The sequence below is a fragment of the Vitis vinifera genome, chromosome 6 (genome assembly GCF_030704535.1).
Source record: "Vitis vinifera cultivar Pinot Noir 40024 chromosome 6, ASM3070453v1".
In the NCBI taxonomy this organism is placed as follows: domain Eukaryota; kingdom Viridiplantae; phylum Streptophyta; class Magnoliopsida; order Vitales; family Vitaceae; genus Vitis; species Vitis vinifera.
Genome location: NC_081810.1, coordinates 4,237,425 through 4,251,236, shown reverse-complemented (window position 1 = coordinate 4,251,236; position 13,812 = coordinate 4,237,425). Strand labels below are relative to the sequence as shown.

General features: G+C 32.8%; 2 protein-coding genes across 2 annotated transcripts; both read left to right on the top strand.

The window, feature by feature from the left end:
• The first annotated feature begins 5,916 nt into the window (after positions 1–5,916).
• Positions 5,917–6,976, top strand: LOC104879565 (LOB domain-containing protein 1). The gene is made up of 2 exons (XM_010652818.2): positions 5,917–6,217; positions 6,305–6,976. Exons 1-2 carry the CDS (start codon positions 5,960–5,962, stop codon positions 6,659–6,661), a joined length of 615 nt encoding a protein of 204 aa, XP_010651120.1. The 5' UTR covers positions 5,917–5,959; the 3' UTR covers positions 6,662–6,976.
• A 4,304-nt stretch (positions 6,977–11,280) lies between these two features.
• Positions 11,281–12,880, top strand: LOC100257096 (probable ribose-5-phosphate isomerase 2). Its single transcript, XM_019220375.1, has one exon. The coding sequence runs from the start codon at positions 11,646–11,648 to the stop codon at positions 12,477–12,479; it is 834 nt and encodes a 277-aa protein (XP_019075920.1). The 5' UTR covers positions 11,281–11,645; the 3' UTR covers positions 12,480–12,880.
• Positions 12,881–13,812: the final 932 nt, after the last annotated feature.

The window sequence follows — 13,812 nt, the reverse complement described above, 5'->3', positions numbered from 1 at the left end:
ATTATATTGAAATAGAGTTCATTATTTCATTAATTTTGGAAATATTTCACTTTTATGTATAAGTGATTTAAAGGACACTGAGTTATGATATATTTCATTCTTTTCATTTAGTGTGAATGGACCTTGCAAGGGAAAATTTATTTTTTGTCGAAAATATGTTTACAAAAAACTTATAAAAATAATTTATTGATTTTGAATCTATTTTTTATTTTTCTTTTTATTTGTTTTTCCTCTTATTTTTTCTCAAATTTTTCGAGAACCAAACATAGTCTAAAATTATAAAAAAAAAAAAGTTAAGTAAATTCTTTTGGATACAATTTATTTTTTTTCAAAAGATTTATATTTAAAAAGTAATATTTAAAAAAAATTATTTAAAAAAATTAATGTATCAAAAATAATTTATTATCTTAAATTTAAAATTTTCTAAAAAGAATTTTTTAGAACTCAAAGTAAATTTATATTTTTTTTATAAGATGTTTTACTTTTATATTCAAACTTTTGACTTTAAAAACAAAAAAAATATAAATCCTGATACAAAACTAAAATAAATAAATAAAACTCTTAAATAATGAGCTTCACTATGACTTTTTTATCACTTCTTTTATTTTCGTAGTAAACTCGTCTTTTAAAAAACGGATTCACTTTTTATATTAAAATTGTCTTTTCAAATAACATGTTAACTTTTTGAACTAATTCATCTTTTTAAAAAAATGATTTTTTTTTTTATCCTATATTTTTTATATTAAACTCATCTTCTCAAAAAAATAAATTCATTTTCTTATATTTAACTAGTCTTTTCATAAAATGATTTCACTTTTACACTCAAACTTAAAAAGTGTTGTAATTTTATAATTATTTTTTATGTTACGATTTTTTTAAAAATAAAGTACTCATGTAGAAAACCCCTGAAAAAGGGCATTTGGGATTATTATTTCTACTTAAATAAATTTAAAATTAAATGGAGAAGAAAAATACTCTTATATTCACAAAATCAATTTAAAACACAATCCTTAGTGTAAAGTAGGTCTTGTTGGTCCTACTTAGTAATTGTCAGATGTAATTAAATGGAAAAATAGTTTAATTTATTTTTTTTTCTTATTTTTGACACAAAATAATAAAAAACTAATCAAAATAAATAAATTATAAAAACTTATAATATTTATATATTTATAAAATAGGTTTTTTTAATATAATTTAATTTCTTTGTATTTTATTTTACCTTTTTGTTTAGAATTAAACATAAACTAAAGATTATTAATTTTCTTATAGCTAAAAAGTTCCCACAATCCAAAAAAAATCACATTGGGGAGGGATGAGAGTAAGACAGGTTTTTTTTTTTTTTGTGTTTGCATCGTCTGAGCGTTCCCTTAATGGACAAGCTTGGAATTAAAATAAATGGCTTAAGAACTTAGTGGAGACTTTTTTCTTTTAAATTTAGGACAAGTTTGGGTATGGTTTTATTCAATCCCATGTAGATTATATATATAAAATTAAAATTAAAAACAGTTTAATTTAATTATTTTCTTATTTTTAACACAAAATAATATAAAATTATTTTTCAATGAAATAAATTATAAAAACTTATAATATTTATTTATTTATAAAATATATTTATTTATAATATAATTAAAAAAAATTATATGGGTGATCTTCAAATACCCCTTAATTTTCTCTTTTTCTAATATGATAAAAACAAAAGCCAAAAAAAGACTCTTTAGAAAAACTATGTTGTCCCTTATTGGGGATTACAAGGCCATGTAGAGAGAATGTATAGTGTAAATTTATAACACACAAATGAATTTACATATTTATTAATATAACACAAAATAGATTCATAAGCTCAATACCTTATAATAAAACTTGTGCTTAATAAAAGTATTAAATATCGAACCCACGAGTCAATGATGAGTCAATGATCGTTTCAATTCATCGTAACATCAAAACAATCAAAATCTTCATTTAAATCACAATAAAAATATTAAATATCGAACCCACGAGTTAATGATAGTTTCAATTCATCATAACATCAAAATAATCAAAATCTTCATTTAAATCATTATAAAAATATTAAATGTCGAACCCATGAGTCAATGATCGTTTCAATTCATCATAACATCAAAACAATCAAAATTTTCATTTAAATCACAATAAAAATATTAAATATCGAACCCACGAGTCCATAATGATTTCAATTCATCGTAACATCAAAACAATCAAAATCTTCATTTAAATCATTATTGAGACATGAATGAGTATTAATTTATGTAATCAAGACGATGGTATTCCATTCCAAGCCCGAGCGGTTTGTCATCCTAAATTCTTGGAGAAGTATAAGAATGTAACATTGTCAACTTAAAGCGTACCATTATTCTCAATGGAAAAAAATGTAACCCGCTAATCCACGTGACATGTCATAATCTAAATTTAATGCCAGCGCTACCGTAGCCGGACCGCCAAGAGGCTGTGCCCCATCCATTGCGCGGTTTCTCTTACTTTGAATGGAATTTACCAATCCGGTGCCTACTGCACAAATCCTAAGGGGTTGGCCGCATTGGGAACGGGGTTGATCAAGTCCAAATTTGCAGTGGGCCTTGTTCAAAATTTGACAAATCTGAAGAGAAGGAATGACATTAAGCTTTTCTGGCCCCTCTTGTTTTGCATCGTGGTCTCAGTGGGCAACCGTTTGGAACGTAGACCTCCCGGCCCGTGGGGGCCACTTTGAAACCATTCTCCCGTATGGAAGCATGACATTCAGGCTCCGGACGAAGATTTGTATGCCAGCTCTAGAAGCCTTGCAACTTGCATTAATGGACCATGTAGTCAACTTCTCAAACAAAAAAAAAGGTTTCTCTTGAAAATAAATGTGTTTCATGGAATGTTCGGTTGTTGAGAAATTTAATGAAAATTTGATTTATAGTAAACCAAATACTAAAAAATGTTTTATTTTTTAGTTTTTTGGGTCTTGGTCTTTCCTTGCTATTTTTCTCGAAGCTAGCTAACATAGCGTCAGGATTCTCATTTTCAATCATTAAACGTATAAGCAATGTCACATATATGCTGTTTGTAGTCTTCTTTGGTTTCCTCTATAGAAATGAAGTGCCCACAGCTGGGTATGTCAGCATCAGTGTCAACCGTCAACCACGTTTTTATTGGTCATGCTGATTAATTGGGCGCACAAACTTCGGTTCATTTCATTGAAACCTTGGTCAAGAAAGTTGGGTCATGGTTGTAGTGAGGAACACATGGCACGTAGCTAGGGCTTGAATATTGCTTCAGAAAAAGCATTTATTCAGTTCATAGCCTCCTTGGTTGAAGTATACCAATCACCTCCTAGTAGAAGGTTCGGTACTTCTTGACTATACGTACTCCAACAGAGATAAGAACAGTTCCTCCAAGGGCAAATAAGAGATTTCATAGTATGATATGCATTGTGATGTCATCGAGAGGTCATGCATTCAAGCCGTTTTGTGCCACCTTTTCGTAATTTGTATATGTATTTTGACTATTTTCCCATTCTTGATATACAGTTGCTTTTCCCATAGTGGGATTATCAAAAAATTCATCTAAAGACAAAGCATTAGAACAAATCATATCAACTTTCTCCATCTGATATGCCTTTATAAAAAGTGACAAGAGCCCACCATGCATAAGGGATAACGCATTCCTTTTCTTCATCCTCCTCCCACTAGGGTTGCAGTACTTGAAAGAAGTTACTGCTGCAGCCTGCTGATCCACTACCCATTAACCCAACTTTTTTCCTTTTTCTGACGGGACTAAGGTTAGTGAGTCATGTTTTTTAACAGGTCCACACGTAAACGACTGTGAGAAGTGAGAACAGATCAACAGAAGTTCAACTGGCAGCTGCTTCCACCCATAAGTTAAAAACTGATGACGTTTTTCCAAGTGATTGAAAGATGGGGGACACGTTGGATTAGAAGTCAGAATAAATGGAATACTTGCAGAGAAAAAACATAAAGAAAGACTGTCACAATCGGTGGTAGGCTGTATCTACTCAAAAGACTTACCCGTAGAGTTTTCCCATTTTCCATGTTCATGTGCTCAACCAGCTAACCAAACCTACCTTCACTTTGTTTGCTACCTCCTCCCTGAATATCACGTTACGCCACGCAGTTGTGATAGTTGTCAGGAGTAGATTTACTGGCTTGTCTCACTGCTCCCACACTCTCTCTCATACTGAGTCATCATCAAGTTAAGACTTGAGAGATGGGCCTCTTTCTCTCTCATATTTCATTTTCTGTGTCTTAAAAATTTATTCAAAACCTCGTTTGGAAAATGGGGTTTTATACATTTTTCTATTTGACAAAGAGGAGAAAGAAAGAAAAGGACTAGTTTGATTATGTTTGAATAACGGACTAAGTTAACCTAAAATTCACCCATCCCGACCACCAATTATACCTATATGAAATCATCTTCAAATTAGGGAAAAAAAAATCAACATGTCAAATCAATAGACTTATGTCATGTTTAAGATATAGCGTCTTAAGATGGTATGTTTTAAAAAAATTCATTCCAAACCTCGTTTGAAAATGAGGTTTTATATGTATATATCTAGCATCAATTATACCTATATGAAATCATCTCCAAATTAGGGGAAAAAAATCAACATGTCAAATCAATATTCTTGTATTTAAGATTTAGAGTCCAAGATGATACCTTTCTTTTCTTTGTTTGTTTATTTGTTTACATTTTTTTTTTTTAAATTATCATGGCTTGATTAGTCCAAAAATGTGGGAGACATGGCTTTTTTCCACAAGAAGATTTTGTCATGGAAAAATTTTAGGTCATTGGAGTGGGATTGGGCGACGGGTGAAAATTTGTTCAAGAAAATATGTTTAATTTCAATCATGATGACCAATCAAATGCATTGAATATAATAGAAGAGAAAAACATCTTAATTAATAACAAATATAAACCTTAATAATTTTTCGACGCTCGTCTTTTTTTAAATTTTGTGTTACATAACTATTAAATACTCTTTTAATAATATTCTAGCTTTATTAAAATTACACGGAATCAACAAGCTTATGAATAACACAAATTGTTTTTAGATTTTCACGTGGTACACAAAGTACTCGCGCTCATTGCCAAAAGTCAAACTAGCATATGAACTATGAGGCAGGGTTGATCTTATTGTTGCTCTTAGATGATAACACTAGTTCCAAAATAACCCTTAACCAATTAATATAATTTAATAGCTTGGACTATTGTATGATGCTTTTATTTGTGACTATTTTGGTTATAGCCTTTTCATTAAAATTGTCTTTAAAGATAACCATGAGCGTCTAAATATTAAAAATATATATTTTATTTTTTATATCATTTTATAACAAAAATATAATTTAAAAAAGTATCTGATAAGTGTTTAAAAATCAGACTTAGTTTGTGTGAGGCAATAGTGAAATAATTTTTTTTTATAATGCAAAATGAGTGGTCTCATTATAATATCAAATGAGTATTCATCAAAGAACAAGATGAATCATAATATGTCATGTATATAATTTGATCTTATTATTTTATATTTTAATTTAATTTTTTAATATTTAGTCTCGTTAATCAGACCAATCATAATAGGTCTTTCTATAATTTAACCATATTGCTTTGCATTCAACCTACGTCTCGATATTTTAATTTCATTTATTTGTATTCATATTTGTTTAGGGTGTCCTCTCATAATTTAGATTTCATGACATACGTTGGATGAAAAATAATGCAATTATAGTTTGATCGGGAATTCTAAAATGTGGATAGATGTAGAGGGGGAAGAAGGAGCGGTCAACTGATGACGTCAATTTTCCACGCTCTTACGTCACGCATCTTCCTCATCCTCAGCCCTTGTCTTTACTTATTTATACCCACATAATGGCCTCCATTTGCTCCCACATTTCCCCACTCAACCTTCCCCCTCCTCTCCTCTCCTCTCCTTCCTCTCTCAATTTCGATGGCGTGCAGTGACCCTACATCCGCCCCCAACCCCACCACCACCTCTCCGTCGTCTCCTCACTCACTCTCTCCACCCTCATCCTCTACTCCTCCCCCTCCCACCGTCGTCCTCAGCCCTTGTGCCGCCTGCAAGATTCTCAGGCGGCGCTGCGCCGAAAAATGTGTGTTAGCTCCCTACTTTCCTCCCACCGACCCCGCCAAATTCACCACCGCTCATCGCGTCTTCGGCGCCAGCAACATCATCAAGTTCCTACAGGTAAAAACGAGAACCCTCAAGCTTTCGCATACTTGGTTTTTACTTGAAAGATTCTAATTTTATTTTTTGTTTGAATAAATTTCTCAGGAACTTCCAGAGTATCAGCGCGCCGATGCTGTGAGTAGCATGGTTTATGAAGCTCAAGCCAGGATTAGAGACCCAGTCTATGGGTGTACGGGAGCGATCTGTCAGCTGCAAAAACAAGTCAGCGAGCTTCAAGCGCAATTAGCAAAGGCGCAAGCCGAGCTCGTAAACATGCAATGCCAGCAAGCAAACCTTATAGCTATAATTTGTATGGAAATGTCAGGATCTCCTCAACCCTCTTCCTTCCAACAGTCACTTGACAGCTTTATCAGCCCTCCAAGCTATCAAAGCGGCTCCTGCTTCCTTGATGACAACATCACCGGAGCTGCATGGGAGCCTCTCTGGACTTCATCTTTATAAATTAATTAATTAATTAGATAGTTGATTTAGGAGACAGGAGTTGAATTAATTCCCCTAACTCTGAGCTAATGGGAGAAGGAGACACTAATAGTATAAGGTAATTAATAAGATTTAAAATATTATAAGGTATGAAGAAAGGAGAAAATTTAAAGCAAGGACCATTGATGTACGACTGTATCAATGTCATCTTTAATATAAAGCGAAGTTAATCCTCCACCCCATGTTTGATTTTATTTGATCGATGGATTGCTTTATTTTTTTGTTCTAACTTTGGATGCTCTTAAGGTTGAATCTACAACAATTTTGATTTGGTCACCTACTATTTTTTTTCAATATTTAAGTTTGAAATATTGTATGTAGCTGCAGTAGGGAAGCCTAACTCCACTAGGAGTTGCTTATCAGCAATGAGAGTGGAACTTTGACGCAGCGTTCATACATGTAAAATGTGGGCCTAGCACATTATGCTAAGCCCGGCCCAATCCTGTAATGGGCTTGCTCTTCTCCCGCCCATCGCCCAAAAAATTTAAAAATAAAAAATATAATAACCTACCTCCAACATATAAATGGTTTCCACTCTGAGTCCAAAGTGATTCTCACGGTTTTAATAACTTTTTTCCCTGACGTGGGATATCACAAAAAATATAGAAGATATTTAACTATTTAATTTTGTGTGTATCCAAATGTGATAAAAAGAAAAATTATATAATCCATAAGGAAAATTCACTTGGTTGGTAAAAAGTAGATAAAGAAGATGGCATATCTTTTGTTCCAAAGTTGTCTCCCTTTTAGTTATCCATTCTACGAAACCGCCTTGGAGTCTCTCCAAAGTCCAAACTTTATTCGGTTTTGTTTTACACTACCCATTAGACTTTGACCCATATGCCAGTGGAGCCCATTAGCATGTAGGATTAGAGATGGTAGATGTGTCGTGATGGGCTGATTTCAAATACCCAAACGAACTGCGGGCCGGCACCTTGCCTCCCACGAGCATGAGGCCTACTTGGGCCATGTCAGGTTGGACGTGCCAGCCCACCGACATCTTCTTCTTTTTTTTTTTCTTGAATTTCATTTTAAAGAAAAATCAAATTTCTTTTTTTTTTTTAAATATTAAATTTAACTATTTAACTTGTATTTTCATATTACTTATAATGTATATGTTATGTTTAATATTATAACTTATAAAAATATAGGGTTTGGAAAGTGTTTTTGAAACAAATCCTAATTTTTGAAAAAAAAAAAAAAAAATTGGGAACAATTTTTTGTGTTTTCAAAAACAAAAAATTTTAGAAACTGAATTTTTTTTTTTAAAAAAAACATGTTTAATTGAGTTAATAAAAAAGATTTTACAAGACAAGTAAAACAAAAACTTGTTTTGGAGTTGTTTTTTTAAATGAAGTGTTTTTTTCAATTAGCTTGATATTGTAAATATACAAATAATTTTTAGATTTATACTTAATTAAAATTATAAAAAAAATTGCATCCATTTTTTAAATTATTTGCATCACTTTTTATTTATTTAAAATAAATCTTTATTTAATAAACATTTCTAATTATATTTTATTTTAATATTTTTATTCATACATATGGTAATATCCTTAATCATTTTTAAAACTTTTTTTATTATCATAAATTCATCATATAAATACATGTTCACATTAAAAAGAAAAAAAAATCATCCAAATATTAAATGTACATTAATGCAATCAATATTAATATGGATGAATACGGACACCAACATTATATTTAATATAACATCTACTAGTTTCAAAGTTTATAAATGATATTTTTTGAGATAATATATACGATTTACTTAGTGATTATAAGAATAATTAAAAAAATGATAAATAATAAAGAGCAAATGATGATGTTACACCTACAATAACTAGTAAGTAAAATACGACTTTAATAATTTGTTATAAATATTTAGTAAGTTGGCAATTAGTAGCTGAGATTATTGTGAATTGTACTTGTAAACCCATATAATAAATCAAATTTATAAGTAATATTTAATCATTTTCATTTGCAATATATACCACATAACACTAATGAAAACTAGTTAAGAAATATATATATATATATATATATATATATAATCCTACATATAATTAAAGGATGAACAAATATTTAAAATTAAATAGATTACATGTCGTGGATTGACATTGATATAATTTGCCTAAAGTAGTTGAGCAAGTTGATTTCTATAGGTTGTTATAGCTGATGTACTATTATATGATAAAATGATTGAGTGATTTGTATTGATTGTGATATTTTATTTACCTTGAACTGAAATGTCTTTTATCTTATATTTCCTAAACAATTAATCATAATAACACATAAATCATGTTTTTAAAACACCAAAACATTTTTCAATAATATTCCAAATGGATGAATGTCTATGATTACATAATTTTTTATGTTTAATTACATTTATCCAAATATTCTTGTAAACAATATTGCTCATCTCAATATGGTGTTAAAATCTATATATATAAAGACGATAATAATCAACTAAATAATAATTTCTTTCTACTGGATAAGAAAAATGGATTTTTGGTCTAGTTAGTGCATAAAAAAACAAAAACGTACATCTTTTGCTTTTCTTTCCCAACCAACATAAATTAATGTGGATATCATATCCAAATCACATGTGCACATAACATTTTGTGTTCTAATTATTTTTTTACTCTTAAAACTAGTTTGTTTATTAGTTGGAATCCATGCACTAATATGGCCGCCATCAATTGCATTGATGTACACCTACAACCAAAAAAATTTATTATTATTAAATAATCAAAACAAGGGTAGAACTTATGTAAATCAAGTTCAATTTTATAAATATTACTTATAGGATCTTACATTAAATCATGTAAATATTTAGGATTATTGGTAACATATGAGAACACCTCATTAGTCATATTATTGGGACATATAAAAATTTTGGATAATCAACAAAATGTTCATTTAACATATTTAAAATGAGTTATTTTTAATTTTATAAATGCGTTTTAAATCAATGAGGATTTTTTTTTGCTCAGAATAGATAATATCTATATGGTTGGGTGGAGGGTCGTCACAAATGGTATTAAAGCCGATTATCGACTCCAATGTAGGGATTTATTTGACCTTGTAAGAGGTATTTGTTTGTTTGATCTAATAATTTTATGGGACACAACGAAAACGTTATATCTGCGTAAGAGGGTGATTATGATATCTTATATATATATATGAACTCTTTTTAACTATATAAACATGTTTTAAAATTATAAAGGTATCTTTGGGTTTAAAGCATACAATATCTGTAGGGACCCTTCCCCCTGATGATACGTGGCACGCATTCTCATCCGGATTACCTCCATTCGGATTTCCCCAAGAGTACACGTGACGCGCTTCTCCTATCCGGACTATCTCAAGGAGAGGCACACGACACTCACAAACATAACATCCGGGCGATCGCCACATTGCATCCGGACGACCGACATATATTATCCGGATATGTTTGTCCAGATCATTGACTGAAGTAAGCAAGTCTTGCACGTCATCGCAACAGCCTGCCATGACCCACGTTTCGCCACCTGCAGAGTGAAAGGATAGGAATGAAGTGACGACAAGTCACTTCCCACGATCTCTGATAGTCGCGACGCCTCCCACGATCTCTGTCAGCCGTCTGTAGGGTGATGATGACCCTGCCACCACCTAGTGGCATCATGACAAGCCAAAATATCTCCCTACCATTAAAAAGGGAAACAGAGCTTCTCGTACTATATATATGAATCTTCACATAAAGAGGAAGGTAAGCTTGGTATATCTAGTAAAAGGCCAACTGATTTATCTTTCTAACCATGACTGACAAAACCATTGAAGGGTGCGTCCGGACACCCTGTCCGGACGCCTTTTGCAGGAACGATTGAACCAGGAAACTATATTGGTTGAGATCGTGCGTCCATCCATTTGGCAACTGCGTGGAACACCAGGGACGCGAGGCCTCAACAATATCTACGCACTTGGATAAAAGTTGTTACAGTCCAAACCAAAGAGAATCAATTATGGTGTGGGTGTTCTCTACACAAAGCTTGAGTGTCTCTTTAGGGCCTCAAGTATCTTATGTTGTTAGCGAATTTTTTGGGGTGCTTTCCAATGGCCAAAAAAAAAAAAGAAGATATTTTCAAGCTTCCTTTTGGGTTGGATTTTTTTTGGAGTGCTTCCCAATGGCAAAAAAAAGGATATTTTCAAGCTTCCTTTTGGGTTGGATTTTAGATAACATCCCAAAAAGGAATTGCTATATATATATAAGGAAAGTTAATTTTATAAGAAAAGAAAATTTAAAATTGGTTGTGAGTTGGGCTTTTTTAGAGGGTTACAATCATAATGACTATAATAAATATTTTTACTTCAAGAAATACTACCATCTACGGATTTTTGTACTTCTTTATAAAAATTTACTATTTTTATAAAGTTATTTAGAAGAAAGAAAGATGTTAGTAGGAGTGACATCCTTTGCAATTTTGCTTAACAATATCAAATAATATAAATTTATTTTTTAAAAATAGTAAAATTAAAAGAATTATCATTTTTAAATGCTGTCCCACCGCGCCAATTGCGATATTCCCAGGCTCCCGCGCTTTCTGAACCTGCTTTCGCCTTATCTATTCCTGGCAACCAAACAAACCCTCAAGATCTTCTAAAACCCTACCTTCCATTTTTTATCGTGCCCTAGCCTGCACCACGCGATCCTAGATAGCCTTTGATGCTTTATACCCTCTTACAGTCTCCTCCTTTTTGTATTTTAATATGAAAAGGAGTTTCCAGAATAAAGCAAGCAAATGCTACAAATTTTGTTGATTTCGTGGGTCTATTTTCTTCCTATCTCAAAACCCTAACTAACCCTAACTCTAACCCATTCACAATTTTGAATTTTCTTATCCATTCACAATTTTGAATTTTCTTATCCAAACGCAAGACAGATTTTTTTGTTCTGGGCATATATATGGCTATTGCTTATCCTCATTTTATTGGGTCTCAGAAATCTGCAATGGAGACGGGGATGATATCATCTCCGTCTTCGTCTTCTCCATCTCGGCCTCCTGTGATCCTTACCCAAGATGAGTTGAAGAAAATCGCGGCGTACAAAGCTGTGGAATACGTTGAGTCCGGTATGGTTCTCGGGCTCGGAACCGGGTCAACGGCGAAGCACGCCGTGGACCGCATAGGCGAGCTTTTGCGGCAAGGGAAGTTGAAGAACATTGTGGGAATACCCACATCGAAGATGACCCACGAACAAGCGGTTTCGTTGGGGATTCCATTGTCGGATCTGGATTCTTATCCGATTTTGGATCTTGCTATTGATGGTGCGGATGAAGTCGACCCGTATTTGAATTTGGTGAAGGGTCGGGGCGGGTCACTGCTGAGGGAGAAGATGGTGGAGGGTGCTTGTAAGAAATTCGTTGTGATTGTTGATGAGTCCAAATTAGTTAACTATTTGGGAGGCAGTGGTCTCGCTATGCCGGTTGAGATTGTGCCGTTTTGTTGGAAATTTACTGCCCAAAGGTTGCAAATGTTGTTTGAGGAATCTGGTTGTGTCGCAAAGCTTAGGACTTACCAGAATGGAGAACCTTTTGTTACAGATAATATGAATTACATTGTGGACTTGTATTTCAAAAGGGAAATTGGGGATTTGAAGGTTGCGAGTGATGCAATTCTGAGACTTGCTGGTGTCGTTGAGCATGGAATGTTTATTGATATGGCAACCACTCTTATTGTTGCAGGGGAGTGTGGTGTCATTGTGAAGGATAAGTGGGACTCTGCAAGCCATCGGAGGTAGTTTTACTGGTCGAGGTCAACACTTTATATGCAGACTTAATTATCATCTTTTTACAAATGAAATTAGGGAAATATTTATCAGCCATTGTTGTGACAGGGAAGTATTTTGGCCTCCTGGCAATCAATTGATACACCTGTTGGGGAGTTTGAAGTTTCCCCTAGAATTTTTTGTCAAGCTCACATTTAGTGAATGATGATGAACTTTTTGTATTAGCAACTGTTTTATTCTCATTTTAATGTAAATGAAGGGATTGATATTCAGCTTCCGAATTAGATTTTGATCTTTCTGTTCCTTAAATCCAGGGGATTGTAATTGATAACATGCTGAGGCTTCTGTTTGCTTCACCCACTGTACATCATGGATTTTCTTTATCTGAAGGACTTTCTTTCTGGTTATTTTCATTGGTTGAATAAGTCATTATTTATTGGATTGCTTAACTCAGGTTTAATATTTAGCTATGGTATAGAATACAATTTCTTTGTTGCATGACAATAGGTAGCCTAAATGTATGGGAATGTAGTTGATGAAAAAGAATACGATTTTCAAGGTTCTTTCAATATATAATTTCAGATGCAGCTGGAAGTGCAGATGTGACTGACTCCAAGGTTTTAAGTTGCATGCTGCAACTTGTTCATGGATGTTGTGTTCATTGCTGCTATATGTTCATAGATTTTGTCCAGCAATTCACCCTCTTCATCAATCATCCTATCCTATTTCAAGGATCTTATTTTCAATATCAGGCAGGGTGCTGGACCAAGTCACAATTGGAATAAGTTACAATCACACAATTACAACATCCCACTTCATCCATTGAATATTTATAACCCATACATATGTGCCCTGGGTGTTAACCATTCATGATGTTATTGTTCTACATTTCCTTCCTTGATTATCTCTATGTTGTTGTGGGAGTGAAAATTAAATTTTTAAGTTAACCATAGAAAATGTTGCTGAAGCTGCCATTTATTTGTGGAATAGCTGGTTCTGTGGGTATTCATCAAATTACTCGGGCAATTTTCGGAGGATTTGAAGGCATGTAGGTCATCTTGGGGTATTGATCAAATTTCTCCATTCCCTAACCTTGGATTGTATAGGTACATGCTTCTATGCCCTAGGCCTCTCTAGAAAACTATCTAAGCAGAAAACATGACATTAAAAACCATTTAGAGATATCTAGAGACAATAAAAAACTTACCTTTGATCTAAATGTTCTCAGATCAATTCCTGATTGATGAAGATCTTGAAAAACCACTGTAGAAGTTGTCTACCTGGTGCTCTTCCACCCAATCTCTCCTTCAAGGGTCTGGGCATGAGAAAAATGTGGGTTTTTTCT